Consider the following 23,442-nt stretch of genomic DNA (forward strand, 5'->3'; position numbering starts at 1 on the left):
GCATTTTCCACAAGCCATGGAATGTCCTTTCTTTTGTTTTTGTTTCCCACATGGCACATACCATACAAAGGGGCCTTTTCTATGCCCCTGACATTTTCCTCAAGATGTTCTGTACTGCTGCACCCCCTAGCTTGTAACAGTTATGATGTTAATCGCAAGTTTGTCACAGTATAGGAAATGTAGATCCTGTTAATTGATTGTCATTCACAAGTTGAAGAATTTGTTTTTAAGAATTAAAAAAGCGCACATTTGAACTTGGGTGACCAGCTCACTTGGAAGGGCAAGTATTGTATCGATGTATTCTGGTCACAATCGTGAGCCATTCGACGCAGCCAGAGATCTCGTTTTCGAATGAAGGAAAACCTTCTGGGTGCCACCAATGTTGATTCATTTTAGCATTCCTCTTAGCTTGCACCCCGACTCGATCTGAATGTGATCGGCGATGAATAACGGTGCAGCTGTGGTTGTATTTAAACTTGCACTCTTATGCAAGCAAAAGTAAGGGAAATCTCATGAAAAGAGTCTTTGGTAAACGTTGAATGGATTGTTGTGTCGCAATGTTCATTGACGAGCAAAACGGACCTGGCTGACGTCCAGACATGTAATAAATCATTGTCACATGGGAACATGGAAGGAAGCAGTTGGCAGTTGGTATGTTGGGTTGAGGGTGGGTAGTGAAAAAGGTTAGGCTACCTTGTCACCTTTTTAGGGCATCTCTTCGAGCCTGACCTAATAATATGGGTGTCGATGTCCTTCGATCCGTCCGTCCGTTCACAATGAAGTTGAAGCGGGAGATCTGGTCATTAGTGATCCTGATAGAGGTCGATGAGACGTACACGATGGTAAGACTTTCAAGGTCACCGAAGGTCAAGGTCAAGGTCACGAGGCTGTCAAAGTTGCGAAAATGACGATTTTCAAATTCTATCTCCTCCGCCATTTCTCAAGCGATCTTGAATTTGATTGCAGCAAATGAATCTATGGGACAATATCTAAATTTTGATCGGGCGGATTTTCGATATTCGCTTTCGTGTCACGTGACTTCAAAGTTGGCAAAAAATGCAAAAATGACGATTTTCAAAATCTATCTCCTTCTACATTTCTCAAGCGATCTTGAATTAGATTGTGGCATATGAATGTATGGGACAATATCTAAATTTGGTCAGGACGGATTTTCGAATTTCGCTTTCGCGTCACGTGACTTCAAAGTTTGCAAAAACTGCCCTACCTTCAGGAGGCTATATATTCTCTACTGGGCATGGTAAAAGTTAGTGAATGGTGTCACTGCATAGCAGCTGACCTTGTTTCTCTCAGAGATGACCGTCACTCCCGCACGGGTGTATTTTTTGTGTTCTTTTTCTTATCAGTACTTTGCGTTAAAGACATGACTTTCCAATCATTTTCTCGTTACTTCGACATTGTTGTGGTGCAGACACTAACATGCAACCCCCTCCCCCAACTCCCATCGTTTGTTTGTCTTGATTGAGGCATTGCATAGGGCATGTTCTTTATAATTGAATTGCACAACCACTGCTGTGTCTAAAGATCGTCCAATTTTCCATGTCTTTCTCTTCTCCTAAACAAATGCTTCCTGCTGATTCCCATGGTGCTGCAGGGTAGTTCTGTTTTTCTTTTTGTATTCATGATCGATGCTCATGGAAGAGTTAGAGCAGCATGTAAGGGGAAAAAATGGAAAGGGGGAAACAACAACAGCAGAAGTGAGAGTGAGATGAAGGGGAGGGGGAGAAAGACACATGGGGGTGAACAAGCTGCACACAAGCAGAAACACAGCAAGAAGAGGAAGAGGAAGAGGAAATTTGGAGATGAAACGGCAAATGAACAAACCAAGCGGCAACTAACAAACGAAAAGAGGTACAAATGAGTTGAGGTGACCAGTAGGCCTGGATTTTGGGAGTTTAACAAGAAGAGAGTCACTGGCAGACCACGTGCACCCTGCAGGGATGGGACCAAACGAAGTTTGTTGGATGCAAATGGACTCACAAACACGATTCCTTTTTGAATGCAGGTCAATGGTGAAAGCCTACGAGATATGACGCAAGCTGAGGTTGCAGAGATACTGCGAGAGTCTCCGAATCCTATTGTGTTCACCGTTGAACCCGTGTTTGCCGCGTCCACAGTGAGTTTTAAAGGGTTTTTTTTTTGTAATGCAGTCAAGCTTGGATAATATCCTGATTGATTCGACTCCACCAACCTGCCACCCTCTTCTCCTGCCTTACCTCCCTCCCCCCCCCCCACCACCACCACTTCTGCCAACTGCATTATCTTTATGCTCTTTTGTTATGTGCGAGTTTCTCAAATGGAGAACAAAAGGTTGAAAATATTATTTTAACATATGCTGATTAAGTGTTTTCATGAACCTATTTGCACAACTTTCGCCTTCAGGTGGCCATTGAGACCAAAAATAACGAGATTTATGTGCAATTTGAGATCGGTCGTCCAAAGGTCTTCGCTCGGCTCTTTTTTGGATGAGTTCAAGGTTACGTAATTTGGCCCGAGCACGTTTGTCACAAACCAGTAATTGGTAAATGATAGTGAATCGGTGAACCGGGTTCTTCTTGAACGAAAGGCCAGGATTTGAAAAACAAGGAGGTTCGAGAATGGTGAAGAAATGAAAAAAAATGAGTCTTGCTTTAAGGAAGACAAATGGGCAGCATATTTAACTAAACATGTACCAATCGCTTGGGATTAAAGTGGGGCAGATTAGTTATTTATTTATTTGTTTGTTTATTTATTCTTAGACAGAAAGGAGCAAGACTTAGCTTAGTTTTTCAATCCTCCCTTCACCCCCCCTTCCTCCCCAAATCCCACAATAATGTCTTTCATCGACTTGTTTTACACACGTTGATTATGCAAGCATGAAACGTGTTACCTCTGGCATTTCTACTTATCGGCGGTATCATCCTTTCCCTGTCATACCGCCTTACCAATCTGTTATGACTGTTTATTTGCCGAAAGACTGTCGGAATCCCCACGGGGTGTGCGTTTCATATTAAAACCTGTGGGAAGATTCACCTCACTCGGAAGGCTTTAAAATATAATAAGCGTTTGAACTTGTACTTTTGTTACAAACCTGTCGTCTTTCAATTTTTTGTTATGGTACTATCTGTTTCAAATGCGACAATGACCACCTCTCATCCTCGATCAATGAGAGGTGGCCAAGGTAGCAATGGCAGCTGGCCATCTATTTATTTTGTACGCAAATATGGCAGAATATTCACCCTCCCCCCTTCCCGTCCAACTTCCAGTTGCTTTCAACTTTCATTTTTTGTCTTCTTTTTCTCAACTCGAATTTTATATAATCTAGCTCCCAGACCCAACACTTATTCAATACCAGCAAGTACAACCTGTCACATCACTGACGGTGATGTTGGGGGGGGGGAGGGGGAAAGAAAGAGGGAGAGAGAAGGCAGAGGAGGGATAATAGAGGAGGATGGGGGAGAGGGGGGGTAGTTGGGAGGGAAAGGGTAGCCGAGGCGGGAGGACGGTGCGCGGACGACTTGCCCAGGCGGGAGGACGGTGTGGCAAAATCATCTGCAGTGAGTGAACGATTCACTCAGAATAACGTAGCGGTTGTTGTTGTTGTTTAATTAAGTCCGCGCCGTGGCGAAAACTCGTTCTCAGAACATGCTCTACTTTTGATCAACTGCTGACTGTACATCCCAATCGGGACATGAACTGTACCGCTGTCGACTGTGGAGCGTTCAGCAAGTGGCTAAAGCACTCAAGTAAGCACTCCAATTAAATGTTTGATTAGGACAGCTGGCTTGGCAAGTGATGGCTATATCTAAATGTCCAAACGATGTCCGAATTTGGCAAATGAACACCTTTTTTTCACAGTCGCAACTGCTGCTAAGTTCAAATCTGGAGTTTTAATTTTGTAATTCGGCTTAGTTTAAGAGTTTCTCGACATTATGGAATGTGCGGAAACGAAATAAAGCCACGAATGCTGGCGTCTCCAGGCGTTTTTAGCATTGCAATGTACCCAGCGATTCGTAGCTATGATGAACAGGTATTCGATAATATGAGTGAGGAAAGTGGAAAAAAAATCATAACAATCTATTGTTAAGAAATTGTTGCTGACTGTTCCATGTCAAGGCATGGTTGAGCAGGCCAAAAACCATGGCAGTTTCAGTCCCAGCGAGGTAAGCCAGGATATGCCTTAAGACCCTAGACAGCGAAGTGGACGAGGATCGCCTGACTGTCGACTCGCTCAGGCAGGATGGCGGGATGTACAGTCAACTCGCTCAGGCGGGACGGCCATTAATTATATAAGGCCGTTAATTATATTCAAAAGGGGTGTTTTAATTTACCCAAACACCCAATTTTTACTCGTGCACTCCCTTGGAGTTTTCTTCATATGCATGCAAAGTTTGAGGCTGCTCGGTTTCATGGTTTTGCAGTTATAGAGGAGACACACACACACACACATTGACATTTATTAGTACGAGTGCGTGCCTGTACGTGCAAAAAAAAAACAAACTTTCAAATCGCGTGCCAGAAACAACAACCACACAGGCCGTTCCTTTGCTCTCGCGTGGCCGTACGTGCAAAAAAAAACTTTCAAGCAACCACACAGGTCTTCGCTTTCGTAAACGACGACTGGATTGGGGCATTGTGTTTATCTATAAATGCGCATAAGAAATCGAGAAATTATTATAATACAGTAAGTCATCACTATCCGGAAGTCCGTGCGTTGTAACCCGTAATGGGGAACGCGCTCTAACTTGGCCATAGCTTGGGAACCACTTGTCAGATTAATTTCAAACCTTGAAAAGGCAAACAAACAGATTGCTGGAATTATAGATAGATAGACGATAGATACTGTGGGCGCAAAACGCCAAGCAAGGTGTCCTGTCATTGGTTTGGTAAATAAATGGCCATAACTTGGGAACCACTTGTCCGATTAATATCAAACCTTGAAAAGGCACATACTCAGGTCCCCAGCAATATACCTGGCAAGTTTCAATTAGATTGGACCAGTGGTTGTCAAGAAACAGCGGTCGCACACGCACACGCACACGCACACGCACACACACACACACACATTGCTGGAATTATAGATAGATAGATTCAACCTGTTACTGGTTGGTTTTTGAAATGGTTCCACAAAATGGTCCATTCCCTCTTGAACCATCACTACAGTTGGGAAGGATTTGATTTACGTCAAGTTATGGAGTTTTTCCAAAAATGGCAAATTATATTGTGTGCTGTGTTTGTGATGTGTTTTGAAGTGTCATCTTCACCTCCACCTCAGGGAGCAGCTGAGGAAGATGACGAGGACACCGATGGGATGAAAGACTGCGACCGCTCTGCTTCATCTTCTCGTAATGGCAGTACGCACAAGGCTGGCTTTGCCACCAACTCGAACCAGGGAAGCAGCATGGTGGTGTCCCGTAAGCAAAGCCAAGAATATGAAATGGAAGGAGATATTAGGTTTCAGGGTAAGTCTACCTTTTGAGGAAGTTATTTGCTTAAAATACCTAAATTGCCACATACGGATTCCCATTTTAATCTTTTGTACCAGATTGTTCGGGACAGTATAGGAAGGTTTTTTTTGTTTTTTTTTAAATAGGTGTTTTGCTTTCTCAGGGTATTGTGTATTGTTCTGGCTGGACGCAATTCTTTAGATTGTTTTTTTTTTTTGCGTCCCGCATCCCGCAAGAACAACCAAAGTGGAAATTTAAATTTCCATTCATTTTAATAGTTTTACTTGATTTGAAATACATTTGATCAGAGGAATTTCCTTCTCCCATTTTGTTTGTATAAATCGCCGATTTATGTTTAACTTGGGTTAATATATTTTTCTTGACCATCCTGTTTTTTTTTTTTTATTGCTGATTTTGGATGCATTTGGTGGTGGGAAAAGGGAGTCGAGGATACCTTCGGCATATCTTCTCGAGGTTATACTGTACTTTGAGCATTCCTACGGTTCCACTGCGTGTGACTGCGGCAAATGATGTCCCAATTTTATTCCGACACGCGAGCGTTGTGGGATGCGACATGCTGCTAATTGTGATGGCTCAATTTTAAACGGCTCCTCATCACAGCCACAACCGAATGTTTTCTGCACGGTTGTGTTGCTGATGGGGATGAACTCGGCATTAACACAGCAAATTGTTTTGCTTCCTCGTATGTGCATCGTTTGTGCCCAAGGCTTGGCAGCACGTCTCTCTGCTTTGGAAAGACTGTGCTGATATGTGGGTGTACACTCTTTGCTCTTAACGTTGACTAACCAGCAATGTAATCACCAATCTTTAAAAATACAAAAGCAACCAGTTTGTGTCTTGTCTGTATTAACTTCCGGGCATCCTCTTGTTAATAATGTGGATGAGATATTTGGTTGATAAATGCACAAAAAGCACAAAATATTATCAAATCTCTGTGTGGAGAACTGAATAAACATCACGCATTAACAGTGTCTGTTGTCTTTCCCTTGTGTAATAACTTTGTGTCTGTTTCCCTTGGTTTCAATATGCCATGGTGTCGGCTCAATCACATGATTTACTTCATTTATCTATTTATTAGGGATTGGGTGGGGTGGGGGGGGGGAGGTGAGGAGGGGATCTGATAGTGGATCACACTTGAGTGTGGAGAAAAGGGTTTGGGTTATGGAGAGAGATGGGGTTACAACGGGGGTTATATAATTGCTTTGTATTCCCATATATTACCCCAGGCTTCAGTGGTTGCATTGTGAAGCAAACGAGATTGATGGTTTGTTTTTTCAGCGAGCAAACTACCTGCATCAGTCTCTTGTGAGCAAAAGTGATTGAGGTCTTGTGATGGGTCACAGTATTAATTATTTGCAATTCGAGAATAAGGCTGTCAGTGGCACCCGTGGAATTGGTACTGATGTGCTCATTGTCTTCAGGGTAGAAGTGCAGTTTCGCTGGATGTGACAAACCCTTTGACACAATATGACGATTGGGGATGGTGGTTTGGCAAAGGTAACTTAATCATTAGCAGTGGTAGTGGGAGGGTTGCCAGGATCTTGTTCATTTTAAGTGGAGGCATAAGGGTTGCCAGGATCTTGCTCATTATCAGTGGGAGCGTGAGTGAAAGCTCTGCTCTGCCAATCAATCACACCACAACGCCCCCTGCCTGCCTGTCTCCCCCCCCCCCAGTAACGTTTGCACACCCAGCACCCCACGAGTAGCCTTTTCCACACCTGTGAGGATCCCCAGCTACCCGTTGACCCACCAGGAGCCCCGTTGGCCCCACAAGGCGTCCCATCAGCCACAAAAGAAGCCCAGGCCACCCATCGGCCCCACACAGGTCCCTGTTTGCCAGTTGGCCATGCAGGGACATCCGTCAGCCCTCACAAAGACCTTCAACAGCCCCTATGAGTAGCCCTACATCGCCCCCCATGAGGAGTCCCGGCTGCATGTCAGCTCTGAAAGGAGCCTCGGTTGGCACTGTGTGGTTCCCGTCGGCCCCTGCGAGTCGCCCCTGCTGCCCATCGGCCCCGTTAAGTATGCCCATGAAAAGGCCCAGCTGCCCATTGGTCCCCATGAGGAGGGTCTGCCCTGTGAGGAGCCGAAGTAGGCCACCATGAGGATCCCGGGTGACCTCCGAGAGGGTCCTCGGTCTACCCCTGCAAGGAGCCTCATCAGCCCGAAAAGGAGCTCTGACCATCCATTGGGTAGTGCAGGTCCCCGTTTGCCAGTTGGCCACAGAGGGAACGCCATTAGCCCCTGCAAGGAGCCTCATCAGCACCAAAAGCAGCCCCGTCGGATCACAGTCCCATCAGTCCCCACAAGGAACGTCAGCCCCATGAGGACCCCGGCTGTCCCTCAGTCCCCATGAGGAGCATTGGACCCTGTGAAGATCCCAGGTCAGCCCCTGCTGGGATCCCAGGTTGGCTCCCCTCCCCCTGTGAGGATTCCAGGTAAGCCCCCCTTGCCCCGTGAGGATCCTATGTAGGCCCCTTTCTCCCCATGAGGATCCCAAGAAGGCCCCCCTCCCCCCATTAGGATCCCAGGTATTCCCCCCACCACAAGGATCCCAGGTATGCCCCCCACCACAAGGATCCCAGTTCGGCCCTGCAAGGAGCCCCATTCTGCCCCAAAAGGAGCCACTTCTGTTGGCCCCATGTGGATCTCTGTCTGCCAGTCGGCCATACAGGGATCCCCGCCCGTCAGCTCTGTCGAGTAGGCCTGCGAGGAGCCCCGGCTGTCTGTTGGCCTCAGTGAAGATCCTTGGTCAGCTCCCCATGAAGATCCTAGGTCGGCCCCTACGAAGCTCCCCGGCTGACCCCACGAGGAGCCCCAGCCACCCTCCATTGGCTCTGCCCTGCGTGGAGCGCCGGCAGCCCTTTAGACCTGAGTGGATCCCCATCCACGATTAAGCCCCGTAGCAATCCCTGGCCTCCCGTCGGCCCCACGAGTAACCCCGGCCTCCCGTCGGCCCCACGAGTCACCCCGGCCTCCCGTCGGTCCCACGAGTCACCCCGGCCTCCCGTCGGCCCCACGAGTCACCCCGGCCTCCCGTCGGCCCCACGAGTCACCCCGGCCTCCCGTCGGCCCCACGAGTCACCCCGGCCTCCCGTCGGCCCCACGAGTCACCCCGGCCTCCCGTCGGCCCCACGAGTCACCCCGGCCTCCCGTCGGCCCCACGAGTCACCCCGGCCTCCCGTCGGCCCCACGAGTCACCCCGGCCTCCCGTCGGCCCCACGAGTCACCCCGGCCTCCCGTCGGCCCCACGAGTCACCCCGGCCTCCCGTCGGCCCCGCGAGGAGCTCCAGCCTCCCGTCGGCCCCGCGAGGAGCCCTGTGCAGAACCCCGTCTGCCAGTCAGCCCCGCAGGGAGCTCCAGCCTCCTGTCGTCCCCACGGTTGCGATCGTGCCACTCTTCAGCCTTCCGGCTCATTTTGTTGTTTACATTTTTCTGTCTTGACGCCATACTGGACGTCTCTCCAGCTGTCGACACCTTTCCCCTTTCCTGCGGCTGCTGCCTTATTCACTTTATTGACTGTCTGTGGCGAGAAGAGGCTGTGCGGGGAGGCCGCGTTGCGGAGACACCCTGGATTATCTCGCAGGGAGCAGGAATATTCGGCACTCCCGGCGTGTGCAATGCGGCGCATACCCCTCGTACTCCGCGCCTCATGCCGGTTATTCGTGCTGAGAGTGCAGTTGCAGATCGTGCACCCCGATGGAGGGCGTGATGACACAGGGGGTTGGCCAGCGAGGTAAGTAGTTTCGTACTTCCATTTTCACAATTCTGGGAATAGGACCTTTAATAATAGTTTTTGTAAAAACCTATCTGTTTGTTTATTAATTTTGTTGTTCTGCAAAGTGAGGGGATTGTGGAACCAACACCGATTGACAGTTCTCCTGTATATAGAGGACAACTGTGTTGATTTGCATCACTGTGGAGCGCACTGACAGTGTGAGATGTCTGGTTCTGATATTATAACCTTTTCTCATTTTTTTTTACATCAATGGTCCCCTCCATGTAATGCAGAAATTCCAAGTTGTCCACTGCATTCCTTGGTGGGGGGATCTTGGGGAGTGAAGTTGTACGATTTCTGTGCTCCACACCCTCTCGACACTTCGGTGAATGCCTGTTGATTGATGGATTGATTAATTTTTATTTTGACACTCTCGAATGAACTGAGTGGACATTTGTTCATCGTTCCTGCACCACAGGAGTTTCTAATGCTGGGCTGTCAGCCGGGGGAATGAAGTGTGGTTTGAATTTTCATGTTTCCCTCAAAATTATTCCAAACTTGTTTGTTTGTTTCCCTTACTTCTTCCTCCGCAACGATTTGTGAAACTTTTAATATTGTCCTCCCGTTTAACCAAGTGCAAGTGCTTCTTGAGAAATGGCATTGCTTGCAGTTTTTCAATCCCTCCTCTACTGCCAATCCCTTACCCCACCAACCTTGCCCCCATCCACCCAATAACCTCCACCACCTTTACCTTGATTGTTATTGTCCAGACGTATGCTTGATGAACGTTTGCTTTGCGATCGATGAATGGGAAATTGTTGATGTTGCTAAAGCGAGATCTTTTTTTTTTGAGTGGTTTGTGGAATGGTGAGGTGATGGAGGAGGAGGAGGAGGAGGAGGGGTATGTAATGACCCTCGGTGAGTGCATGCGTTTTCACAACACAATACATTTTACCATCACGACAACATTGGTGAATCCACAGCCCCCAAACCACCACTTGACGACCACGTGGAGGACCTTCAATATACCGCGTTGTTATCCTTCACTCGAGTTGCTGTTGTGCGGTACATTCTCACTGTCTGTCTCTCTGTCTGTCTCTCTGTCTGTCTCTCTGTCTGTCTCTCTGTCTGTCTCTCTGTCTGTCTCTCTGTCTGTCTCTCTGTCTGTCTCTCTGTCTGTCTCTCTGGCTCTCTCCCTCTCTCCCTCTCTCCCTCTCTCCCTCTCTCCCTCTCTCCCTCTCTCTCCCTCTCTCTCCCTCTCTCTCCCTCTCTCTCCCCCTCTCTCCCTCTCTCTCCCTCTCTCTCCCTCTCTCTCCCTCTCTCCCCCTCTCTCTCTCCCTCTCTCTCTCCCTCTCTCTCCCTCTCTCTCCCTCTCTCTCTCCCTCTCTCTCTCCCTCTCTCTCCCTCTCTCTCCCTCTCTCTCCCTCTCTCTCCCTCTCTCTCCCTCTCTCTCCCTCTCTCTCCCTCTCTCTCCCTCTCTCTCCCTCTCTCTCCCTCTCTCTCCCTCTCTCTCCCTCTCTCTCCCTCTCTCTCCCTCTCTCTCTCTCTCTCTCTCTCTCTCTCTCTCTCTCTCTCTCTCTCTCTCTCTCTCTCTCTCTCTCTCTCTCTCTCTCTCTCTCTCCCTCTCCCCCTCTCTCTCCCTCTCCCCTATCTCTGTGTCCAAAACCAACTTCACGAACTGCAGAGATTGTCTAATTGTCATGGATTGGATTTTGGAGGAAGCACCAACTCCTAATTTACAGTAGGACCCGATGCCGCTGTGCCGACATGGTTTGCACTCTGGCAGTGCTTTGGCTGTATTGGATCAATGTCAGCATTTTCTGATGGAAAACCCTGCAGTTTACGGTCTTTCTTTATCACCGGCTTGTCTCATGCTGAGCTTTGGAACTCACATTTTACACATGGATGTGCTTTTTATGTATAATTTTATTCTCTCACTCCTGTCCATGCCCATCAAAATGTCGAAAACGTACCCTAAGGCTAAGTGTTCGGCAGCACTCCAAATTTGCATCGCCTCAGCCTCTCCAGAATTGCCATTCCTCTGATGGTTATCTGGCTTGTGTTGGGTTGGCTTTTTGTTCATGTGCGAATCGTGCTTGACCGGGCGCACGCCCCACTTTGCCCTCCCTTATGAGCATGGCTGCCGGTACCCTCGGCGTACACTCACTACACTAACAGCCAACCCCTGATCTCTCGCACCACTCTCGAAAATAATAAAACTGTTTTCTGGATCTCAGGATCTCGTCATACCCGACATGATGGACGTTTTGGTGAGGTTGTGAGGAGAGTTTTTTTTAGGTTTTTTTTCAGAATCTCCATGTGGGAATGTTAATTACCCTCTGGATCTGTTACTGCGGGATTGAACCATGTCGTTTCCATGCTACTCCGTCAATGGTCACCTAGCGACAGTTGTTGCTGGGATAGGGAGTGTGGTGGGGAAAAGTCTTGGAGCGGCGCATCTGTGACACTGCACGATTCTCAGCTCGTGTCATGACCTCTTCCAGAGAGAGAGATAGAGATAGAGATAGATAGAGATAGATAGATCTTCCTTTCCTGATTTTTTTTTTTGTGATGCTCAATGGTGCAGAAAGTCAGTGGAGTCAATATTATCATTTTTGGAAACCTTTTATTTGAAAGGGGATGGGTGGGATGGAGACCGTCAAGTTAGCATTTTTATATTGGGCTATTAGTTCTGAAGGATCCTTGGTGTTCTATCAAAAGGTTGGTCTATCATTCACTTTGTTGAAGCAGAAGGTAGGTCTATCCACCACCACACAACCATCAACCCAACCTCCCTGCCTCTTCCTTTGATGCAGGACCATGGGTATTTCTAATTTGGGACTCGAAGTTCATTACTTCCATTGCTGTTCTACCGACCTCTGCGTATGGCTTCTGCTCGAGTCAAACCAGACGGATAATAACTGTTTGGATCCTGTAGCTGCATCGTGGAGTATGCCATCCTGCGCCAGAGGGTGATTTTGCTGCCTCTTATGTTTATGTATTTTTTGATATTTCTGTCCCTCCCAAGAGAGAAGCCTTTGCGTTAATAAGCTTTGCCAATTAACCAATCAGCAGAGCCCACGTATAATGTGCGTGTACGTTGAAAGACGTTTTCGTCCACTTCACGTGCCAATCCCTTCCCTTTGTGAGATTTGGTCACGAGGAACAAACAAGAAAAACGTTTTTGATCCAAGGAACGCTGTCTTTTAATTAATTAATAACCTTGATGCCATCATCCATTGCCGTGACGGCGTGCGTGATGGACTGCGGTGTGAAATGGGAAATATTTTTTGCCAAGTTGTCAGGAAGCCGTATAATGTGGGATGTCTTCCATCTCCTTGAGATTAATTGGTGGCCATATTTTCAGCACAGCTTTATAGAAGCCCACGCTCCCCAGCTCCTTCAGTCTCCTCCATGCGTGCGAATGTCTTCTGCTGACCGTGACACAAAACAAGTCGAGGGATTGCATCGTGCATTTTTGTGGAAGCAACAACGGATTGGGGGCATTTGGATTTGTTTGGAAAACGAACTGAATTGAGATTGTGGAACATTTCACCGAGCAAGACTCCAAACGTGTTTCCAGTTTCATGAGCCCGGCACTACCATGCCGAGGGTTACCGCTTGTTCAGAGGAAGCTCCTTTGTTTTGATTTCCTTCATCCAAGTGTGTAATCTCTGGTGCAAATGGTGTTTTGTTCCAATCCGCCATGACTCCATGCACAAACGATAGCAATGGGTGGTTTCTGCAAAGCGAAAAATGGCACGTCCCTTATTAAACCTTGTCAATTTTTTTTTTTTTGCCACATTGCTAAATGCTTCTCCGATGCTATTTTTAAACCTTTTTCGAGCTTATTGGCTAAAGGATATTGAAACTGGAAAATAAGTGGAAACGTCTTATTGTTTGGGAGCGGCAGCTGAGGTCCTGAGTTGCTTTCTGCATTTGAGTGGCTACAGAAAGGTCCCCATTTGGGGAAGGTCACGTGGTTGGTATTGCTGTTTGAATTCTTTCCTCATGAGTACTTTGGCTGCACTGGTTTAAAAATTGACCAAAATTTGTTCTTTGATTGTTCATCTCTTTATTCTCAATGGTGTGCGTGTGTGTTCGCTGCATGTTGCACATGCGTGCGTGTCACATATGTCTCATGTGTGCAAGATTGAGCTAGTTTGGTGTTCCCATCTGAACACTTGCCTTATAATGCTGTGACTACAGGTTCGTATTCCATTTATGGCATTGATTTGTCGATTGTCTTGTTCAACTTATCACATCGCTCGACGATGTGCACGATACGTCGAATATGTAAGCTCTTGCATGTGCCACATACTGTACACTATAAAAATAATGTTTTAGCGATTAAACTGGGAGAAAGGACATTTATGGAGGTATAGGAATAAAGATTGGGGGTGGAGTCCTGTATGTAATTTGTACACGTCAATTTTTGAGCCAACACTCATTTGTTTGGAACCCTTAATTACCTTGGCAATCTAAAATCACGATATGGTCTTTCCATTTGTTGGAAGATGTTTTCAGGAATCCCGTACCCCCGTCCCAAATCCACAGACGGTACACATAAACGTGTTCACATAATACATGTGCATGAGTTGGGAACCAAAAAAGACAAGCATGAACCTACGTTGGCCAAGTCGATCGATACAGTACATCAGGTTGAAGGTCATGGTGGGGAGGTTATACTATTTGTAAGTTGTGCGTGCAGGATGGGTTTGGGGGTTGGTGGGGGTTAACGATCTTCATTTTGGATAAGCATTATGTGGATGGTCAGTAAAGGATTGCACTTTTTTTTTTCTCTGCTGCAGCTGATTTAATGTGGCAGCAATTTGGAGAACTGCCTGGAGATCTCCTCCAGGTTGACTTGGAAAAGAAGAATGGTGAGCTGGGCCTCAGCCTTGCTGGAAACAAAAATCGATCACGTCTCAGCATCTTTGTGGTGGGCGTCACCGCCGGGGGCCCAGCTGCGCAAAATGGGTGCATACGGGTGGGCGATGAGCTCCTGGAGGTGAGGTAGTTCTGAGAGAACAGTTTGATGAATGATTTCAAATCTCCATGTTAGGGTGTGGATTTGCATGCTGTATGTGCCATTCTGGCGCCTTCCACAGATCAACGGGCAGATGCTTTATGGAAAGAGCCATCAAAATGCTTCCGCTATTATCAAATGTGCACCATCCAGCGTCAAACTGGTGCTTTTAAGGTGAGCATTCTGAAGATCCCCATTGCCATTTTATTCCTGTGTCAACTTTGTGGAGTTCTGAGTCGCTGTTTATCTGCTGAATGTCCCGCATCTCATCGACGTGAAACAGAAAGCAAGATGCCATCAAGCACATGGCAGTTTCTCCAATCACTAGTCCACATGCCCTCTCTCTCCTGCCTGTTTCTGTTCACAAAGAGGTGACCTTTTCTTGTTTTACCATCATGTGTAACCTCCAGAATGAATGCAAATGTGAAAATGTTCTCATTTGTAACTTAATACCTCTTTTATTACCCTTGCCAGAGGAGAGGGTATTGCATTTGGGTCCGTTTGCCTGTCTGTGTTTGTTACTTAGGAAATCTAAAGATTTCGTAAGTATATTGATGACTTCCGTCCTCTGTTTGTGTGTTTGTTTGTTTGTGTGTTTGTTTGTGTGTTTGTTTGTTTGTGTGTTTGTTTGTTTGTTTGTAGTCACGATAACTCGAGAACGGAAGAAGCTACCAATGTCAATTACACCACGTGATTCAGGAGGGTGGTGGCTAGTGCTGATTAGAGTTTGGTCAAAATCGGTCAAAGGTCAAGGTCACACTGAGGTCAAACATTCGATTTTTGATGGTTTGGTACAGAATCATGGTAGTTTTTGACAAGTATGTTGATCCGTTACCGTTACTGTAACGTGACTGTCCTGTACTGTCATTACTGTAACGTCACTGTCGTTACTGTAACGCTTCCCTAACTGTCCGCTCACCTTAAATCACCTCCAGGTCACAATTTTAAACTGATCTTCAAGAAACTTCACCAAATAGTGGAGTTGGTGATCTGACAGAATCCTATTTATTTTTTGAGGTCAAAAGGTCATCATAGATCAAAGGTCAACTTTCTCGAATTTATAAAATCCTCAATTTTCATCCGATTGACTTGAAACTTGAAGAGGATTTGCATATCAGGCCTCTGAATTCAACCACCTATTATTTTTGAGGTCAATATTGGCCAAAAGGTCATCATAGGCCAAAAGGTCAACATCGGCCAAATTTCTAAAATTGTCAATTTCTATCCAGCTGACTTGAAATTTGAAGAGGATTTGCGTATCAGGTCACTGAATTCAACCACTAATTTTTTGGTCAACATAGGCCAAAGGTCAATTACTTAGGTGCAATTTCTAAAATTATCAGTTTTCATCTGATTGACTTGAAATTTGAACAGTATTTGCATATCAGGTCAATTAATTCAATCACCAATTATTTTAAGGTCAAAAGGTCAACATCGGCATGATTTCTAAAATTTAGAGATAGGGCCAAAACTATATACAGTATACTGAAATGCAAAAGAAACTTACCACCTTTTAAACTTTCAAATATCAACATTAACACTGCTTGTAGTAAATGTGCAAACTTATTTGTGGACAATAGTGTCCTCACTGTCAGACAAAACGGTCACGGATGGTCACTTGAACCTTCAATGGTCACTTCATAGCACAGCTGTTGAGCAGCTGTTTTGACTGTCAGTGATTAGCCAAGGGGTACGGGATGATTTTAATGAGCTGCGCGTGATATGTTGATATTGGCTTTAAAATGGCCAGTGCAAAATGGGCATTTCAATCAACATGCCACAATCGTCAAGGGATCAACGGCAGTGTGCCTTGGGCATACTGCAAGGCGGATTGAGCTACCGTGAGGTGGCACGTCGCCTTAGCTGTTCACACCTGACTATCGGCCCTGGTGGACAGACACCCTCCACAACTCTGCAGATGACAGATCTCGATCAGGGAGGCCAAGAGTCTCACCACTGCAAGGCAGGACAGGCAGATGGTCCTAAGTCAGATGGCTTCAGACATTGAGGACTGCGTGGGACAGAATCCAGCAGCAATCCATCCAAAGACTGGTTGGCAGTATGCGCCGACGATGCACTGCATATATCCAAAACAATGGTGGCCACACACGCTATTGAAAGGGGACTGACATTGCACCCTGTGCTGTTCTGTACTGTAGAACAAACTTATGAGATGGTGTATCTTGGTCAAAAACTTGACATGTCATCAATAAAATGCCAATGTTTCAATTAGCAATTGTTGGTTTGTTTTATTTTGAACTCTTACAATTTTATTACATTTCAAACAAGGGGTAAGTTTCTTTTGCGTTTCAGTATATATCAACATATCTCAAAAAGTTTTGGACTAGTTGTGACAAGAACAAGCACATTCAATTTTGGTTCAAATCCAGCCCATCAGTGGGAAACAAAATGTAAACTGTTCAGCCTGGCGGAGGTATGTGCTTTTCCAAGTGCCATTCTGTTTTGTTCTGTTTTGCCAAGTGTTGCTCCGAGTGATTGTTCATTACCTGTCAAAAACTTCTTTTTTTGCCAAGTATGTTGATCGTGTGTGTGTGTGTGTGTGTGTGTGTGTGTGTGTGTGTGTGTGTGTGTGTGTGTGTGTGTGTGTGTGTGTGTGTGTGTGTGTGTGTGTGTGTGTGTTTTTGTCTGTCTGCTTGCCTCCAGCACAAACCTCTCAACCGATCGTTCTGAAATTTTCAGAGATTAATGTCACCCAGCCTGCGACGGTCCCACATTGAAGTTTCATAGAATTTGGTTGACCGAAAAGGTCGACATCGGCAACTCGGCTAATTTGAGGCAAATTTTCTGAAATCCTCAAATTTCATCTGTTTGATTTGAAATTTGAACAGGATTTGCACATCAGGATTGATTTGCACGTCAGGATTGAACAGGATTGAATTCAACCACCTATTATTTTTGAGGTAATCTTAGGTCAAAAGGTCAACATAGGCCATAAGGTCAACCCAAAATAGCCCAAATTTTTAGATTGTTTCTAAAATTGTCAATTTTCATCCGATTGACTTGAAAATTGAAGACCATTTGCATATGGGGTCGCTGAACTCAACCACTTATTAATTTTGTGGTCAACATTGACCAAAACGTCAACATACGCCGTATTTCTAAAATCCTCAATTTTCATCCGATTGACTTGACATTTGAAAAAGATTTACATATCAGGCCACTGAATTCAACCACTTATTATTTATGTGGACACCAGAGGCAAAAAGGTCAACATATACCAAAAGGTCAACATTGGCCAAATTTCTAAAATCCTCAATTTTAATCCAATAAACATGAAATTTGAAGAGCATTTGCATATCAGGTCACTGAATTCAATCACCTATTGATTTTGAGCTAAACATAGGCCAAAAGGTCAAAATATGCCAAAAGGGCAATTTGGGCCAAATTTTCTAAAATCCTCAATTTTCATGATTGACTTGAAATTTGAAGAGCATTTTCATGTCAGGTCGCTGAATTCAACTACCAATTAATTTTAAGATCAAAAGGTCAACACGGGCCTAATTTCTAAAATTGATATATAGCGCCAAAAACTAAATATATCACGATATCTCAAAAAGTTGTGGACGAGTTATGACAAAACAAGGTGGATGAGTTGAATTGGTGACAAGAACAAGTGGATTGGATTTTGGTTCAGATCCAGCACATCAGTGGGATACAAAATGTGAACTGTTGTACCTGGCAGAGGTATGCGCTCCACTGAGTGCCATTCTACTTTGTGCTGTTTTGCCACGTTGTCACTCAGTGATTTTTTTTCATTTCTTTGTTTGTTTGTTTTAGTCCACGCAGAACTTGAGTTCGGTATTTCTCTGCAATCGCTTGTTGGATTGATACAAAATTTTCATCATAGGATATATATATATATATATATATATATATATATATATATATATATATATTGTTGTGGTTGACCAAAATCGCAAACCACCATTCAGGTCCCTTAGGTGAGATATCTCGGTAAGTATATGTGTAGTTAGGCCCAAACCCGTTGTCTAGAGGGAATAAATGTCATTCATGAAGGTTGCGACTCTTCAGGATAGCCGTTTTTCTTTTACTATCTTTATTTTGGACCAACCGCCATTATTACCACCACCAACCACGTCTCAACAGCCATCACAACAACAACCACCAACCACAACGCCGCTTCACCACAACCGCCACGACCTTTACCGTCACAACTCGCCACCATCGCATCACCGTCATCTCGCGCCACTCGTGGGCACCGATGCTGGACTCGTGTGGAGCGCGCACCGAGGAGCGTGTTCAAAAGCATCGCGGACTTTCTGAAGAAAAACGGATCAAAAACGACTCACGCCCACTTTTGTTCCGTCCAATCGGTGAGCGAGGGGCGATTTGGCCCCGCCTCCAGGGCGTTGGAGGGCGGTCGCTATATGCAAATTCATGGATCAAAAAGCATTCACGCCCACTTTTCCTCGGGCCAATGGGGAGCGAGGTGAAAGGTCGGAGGCAGAGGGTCAAAGATGAAGGAGCGAAGCCACGGGGCTGATAAAAACGACTGCGTTCGTCAGAAGAGTTGAGTTCGCAGTCAGCAGTTCAGTTCGCAGGAGGAAGAGTTGAGTTGGAAGCGGAGGAAGAGTTCAGTGCAGTTGGGAGTTCGCGGAGTCGGAGTGAAGAGGACGGAGCTGTGGAGAGGCGGCGGCGGCGAAGGCGGACGAGGGGGTGCTCGCGTCGGATTCGGGGAACTGCGGAGAGAAAGGCCGGCGGCGCGACCGAGGTCGTGGTGGAGACGCTCGTCGCGGGACCCAAGAGTTTGTGAAATCCTCCTTTCCCCGAGCATCAGCAACCCCCTCCTGTTTCCCCCCGCGCTGAGATAGTGCGACAAAAGGGGGCCCCCTTCCCACCCCCTACCAGACACTGTCCGCGAGGCCCGCGGAGTTGAGGCACCACCGCCGCTCCGCGTTTCATCATCAGACGGGTAGGCCCGACACGGTCTCGGCCCCAGGCCCGCCTACCCCCTCATCCTGGAGGGTGGTTCTCTTTTCTTTTGCTTTGGGAATGTGTGTTGTCGGCGCCATCTGTGAAGTAAAATTGTATAAGTGTTGCCGTGTGCTCGCGTAGTCGGTATTAGATCTGCATTGTCGCATTTGCTTTTTGTCTTCTTCTTTTCCATGTGCTTTTGGTGGAATTGTATATGTGTGCTTCCCGTGTGCCGCGAAATAAATGTGCTTATTGTTGAACTGTTTTCCCGCTTCGCTTCGTCATTTCTTTCATTGAATCCTCATCTTGCTTCACGTAAAGGGTTGGTCGTGGGTTAAGATGCCCGATAATTAATCGAACCGTCGAGGTCGACGAATAACACCGCTCGGTTATCCCGATAGTACAGAACGGGTCGCTTAAGTGGCCCGTGTCCGAAGTCGACCTGCGGCGAGGTGCGATCGCCCGGTCTACCCTCCGTGTGGGTACTTAGGTAGGTCGAATTTGGCGAGTAACCCTATCCCACGCGGGGGCCGATTGGCACGATCGCGGTGAGACCAAAAGGTCCACCCGTGACTGGTTCCCGGCGTTAGTCCGAGAGGGTCACGACTGGATTGTCCGTCCGGTGGGCGACGTGCCGCGATTCGAGTTACGTGGCCGTTCGCACGCCGGCGGGCGCGAATCCGCAACAATATATATATATATATATATATATATATATATATATATATATATATATATATATATATATATATATATATATATATATATATATATATATATATATATATATATATACATACATACATACATACATACATACATACATACATACATACATACAGTGTATGCCTGGTGTTGGCTTAATGGTTAGGGGGGTGGACTTGGGATCTGAGGATCCTGAGTTCAAATCCCACTCGGCTGTTGAATTAATACCAGGTAGGGTTAACTTAGACTGTCATCCTTCTGAGGTTGGCAAAATGAGTACCAGCTTGCTTGTGTCCTGTGTCGGAGTGGCGACCCGTCCAGGATTGTGCCAACTCGCCAAAGAGACTGCTGAGGCAGCACAAATACTCCACAGAGTATGGTCCCAATGGATGGATGGATTCATACAGTATACACACGTGCACTCCTACATCAAGCTTTGCTTAAGGCCCAGTCACACCTTGACGTTTTAGCCAGCTTATGCCGATTTTTGGAAAATTTCTCTCAAACGCTGGTACACGTCGAATACGTTATGGGTACGTTTTGATAACATTGAGAGCACGCTGAAAAACACTGCCATACGTCGTTGTACGCTGGCTTTAAACGTTGTACTTTTCGGTTGTCCTCAAATTTTCCATGCTTGAAATTTTAAGACTTATGCCAGCGTATGACTCACACGTTCCGCATAACGCTGGTCATAAGTTGTAGGCACGTCACGCGATCGTTGACACACGTCGACACACGTTACTTGTAAGTTACTCATAAGTCGAAACACGTCGAGGTAATGTTTAGCGTACCCGAAACTTATTTCTAACCTATGAGTAACGTGTTGTACTCACGTTACGCGATCGGTGACGCACATCGACACATGTTACTTGTAAGGTGCTCATAAGTCGAAACACATCAAGATAATGGTTGGCGTCAGTGTTCCAGACTCCCTGGTTTTTTTTTTCATTTTTTTTTTCTTCCTTCCTTCGGCATGATGGTGATTTTGACACTTCGATTTCTAGTGCGGTTATAATATAATTAATAGGCTGCCGCTCAACGATTTAAATCATAACCGCATTGTACACTGAACACAGTCATACCGAAAAAAAAAAAAAACGGGAGTCTGGAACACTGACGCTAACCATTACCTTGACGTGTTTCGACTTATGAGTACCTTACAAGTAACGTGTGTCGATGTGTGTCAACGATCGCATATCGTGCGTACAACTTATTCCCATCGCATGCGGAGGGTGTGTCATACGGCATGTACGTCGTAAAATTTTCAACATGTTTAAAATTACAAGACGTACTCCATTTACTACGACGTATGATAGCATACTTTAGCATTCTATTCACGCATACCAAACTTACCCATACCGTATTCGACGTGCGCCAGCGTTTTAGACGCATTTTTCAGAGGTCGGCATACGCTGGCAAGATCGCCAAGGTGTGACTGCGATGTCGACACTTCCATTTCTGCGGCGGTTATGATTTGAATCATTGTGCGGCAGCCTTTCCATAACCTACGCCACGTCATCGTCGGCGATGCATGCAACGCGCTATGCCTAAGTTAGACTATCGTTGGGCATAGGTTGTGAAGGCCGACAACAGGTTCAGCATTCGTTGGTATAAGTTATCTATAACACAACGAAACGTTCTGTGTCCATTTCTAATACGTTATGCATAAGACCAAGTCGTTATGAATACGTCCGAATCTTAAAAAAAAAACATTAAAAGTTCAACGTAAGCCAGCGTTTTACATACATTTTAATACGTTGCTATTGCTGGCTAAAACGTCAAGGTGTGACTGGGCCTTTAAGAGAAACTACCTGTGCTGCAATGCCTCATAGATTGGTTGGGATTGCGGGTGTGGCTTATGGTATGGGCTGTGGTACAGACAGGTGGTGCAGACAAATGAGTATTCTTGTCTCAGTTTTCATTTTTGTTGCCAAATTTGACTCTTGTAGTATTCCAAGAAAAGACTCGATCATGCACGCCACATGGTTGATGCAGCCTTTGGTACCAAAGGTAATTTACAATTCCATTACAGACGATGTAGCTTGCTTCCACTCGTTATTCCTTTCACAACAGATGTCCTTGTCAAAAGTTTGGGAACCAATGACAATGCCTCCAAGGGAGAGAATATCAATATACATTTGCCAAAGAATGAGCGATATGTTGAGATGTCGTTTGCGTTGAATTGTTGATCACAAAACACCACCAAATGCCACTTTTTTATTTTCTTATAGTAACATATATGTGCACAGAGTCGGAATGTTCCAGTACCAGCAGCAGAGATGGCACATTTTGAGCAAGAGTCCAAAATGCCAGACGTTTCGAATGTTCGAAATGTTGAGCTACCGAAGGTACAGAAACACGGGATATCATCATTGCCTGCTTATTCAATGGGGATGGAACCTCGACATAAATGTTGCTTGCTTTCCGCTGTCTCTCGTAGGAAAATGGCAGCATCGGATTGGCTTTGATGGGCCTGGGTGGGAGGGAAGGTGTTTTTGTCAAAGGCATCACATCTGGCGGGCCAGCGGACAGGGTCAGTTTTCAGGGAATGCCGTGCTGTACTTTAATGAGAGAAATGTCACCAAACAACTCGTTTTGCTTTTCCATCATGTTTTTTTTGGAATAATTTATTATCTCCGTCACTGAAAGTGGACGGAGGTTATGTGTTCACCCCTGTCTGTCTGTCTGTCTGTCTGTTTGGTTGTCTGTTTGTCTTGGAGCAGATATCAAAAAGTTGCAGACAAATCTGGCCAAGATTTGGTGAACGGGTTGGGTGTGTGACAAGGACGAATGAATTCGATTTTGGTGATGATCTGGATCCAATAATTCTTTGTGATCCTTCACCATTGAGAGACGGGGCTAAAAACGATATATAACACGATATCTCCAAAAGTTATGGATGGATTTGAATGAGACATGGTGGACAGAGTGTGTTGGACAAGGACGAATTGATTCGATTTTGGTGAAGATCCTAATCCAGATATGAGAATTTTAATTTTTTTGAAAATGATTCTTCACCATGTAGAGACGGCTAAAAACTATGTATAGCATGATGAGGGAGAGGGGAGTGGCCTGGGGCAGGGGATAAGGAACGAAGAGAGGGCAGAGATTCCTCATGAGAGTGGGTTGCCAGGACGAAGATGGACTATTGGCTGCAAAAAAATGATTTAGAAGCTTTCAGTTTCTGGCTGCCTCACAAGCCGTTGAATGATTGATGCAGATTGAGGAGATTATAAAGAGAATGATTGGTTTTCACTTCAAATATTCTGGATAAAAACATCTGTGTGGCAACTCTGGAGCTCATTTTTTTGCGTAATTTGTCCATCTGAAATTTTCACTTTGCTACTGATCTGTTCCATGCTGTATGTTTTTGGTTTGTGGCCAGGATGGTCAGATCAAGATCGGTGATCGCATCTTGGCATTAGGAGATGAAACGGTCATCAGTGTTCCTGCGTCCAGGGTAAGAGATACGTTTGTGCTTTCACTGCGGAATAGGAGAAAATAAACCTTCTGACAGTTGGCAATTTGCATGTCAAACATCCAAAGAGAATGTGTGCAGTTGAATC

General features: G+C 45.8%; 1 protein-coding gene across 15 annotated transcripts in view; it reads left to right on the plus strand.

The window, feature by feature from the left end:
- The window catches only part of PATJ (PATJ crumbs cell polarity complex component), a 222,761-nt gene that overhangs the window by 102,215 nt on the left and 97,104 nt on the right, over positions 1–23,442 (plus strand). For all 15 annotated transcript variants that reach the window (XR_015059284.1, XM_085885456.1, XM_085885451.1 and 12 more), the window contains 8 exons: positions 2,024–2,134; positions 5,273–5,459; positions 13,995–14,194; positions 14,295–14,386; positions 14,496–14,583; positions 22,126–22,224; positions 22,317–22,409; positions 23,262–23,336. Coding sequence is in view for 14 of the 15 variants with exons in the window: in XM_085885456.1 (XP_085741582.1) it covers positions 2,024–2,134; positions 5,273–5,459; positions 13,995–14,194; positions 14,295–14,386; positions 14,496–14,583; positions 22,126–22,224; positions 22,317–22,409; positions 23,262–23,336 (945 nt within the window). In the remaining variant the exon portion in view is untranslated. The remainder of the gene's footprint in view (positions 1–2,023; positions 2,135–5,272; positions 5,460–13,994; positions 14,195–14,294; positions 14,387–14,495; positions 14,584–22,125; positions 22,225–22,316; positions 22,410–23,261; positions 23,337–23,442) is intronic.

Source organism: Eptatretus burgeri, chromosome 6 (assembly GCF_056783735.1).
Source record: "Eptatretus burgeri isolate ZD-2024b chromosome 6, Ebu_testis_v1, whole genome shotgun sequence".
NCBI classification, from domain to species: domain Eukaryota; kingdom Metazoa; phylum Chordata; class Myxini; order Myxiniformes; family Myxinidae; genus Eptatretus; species Eptatretus burgeri.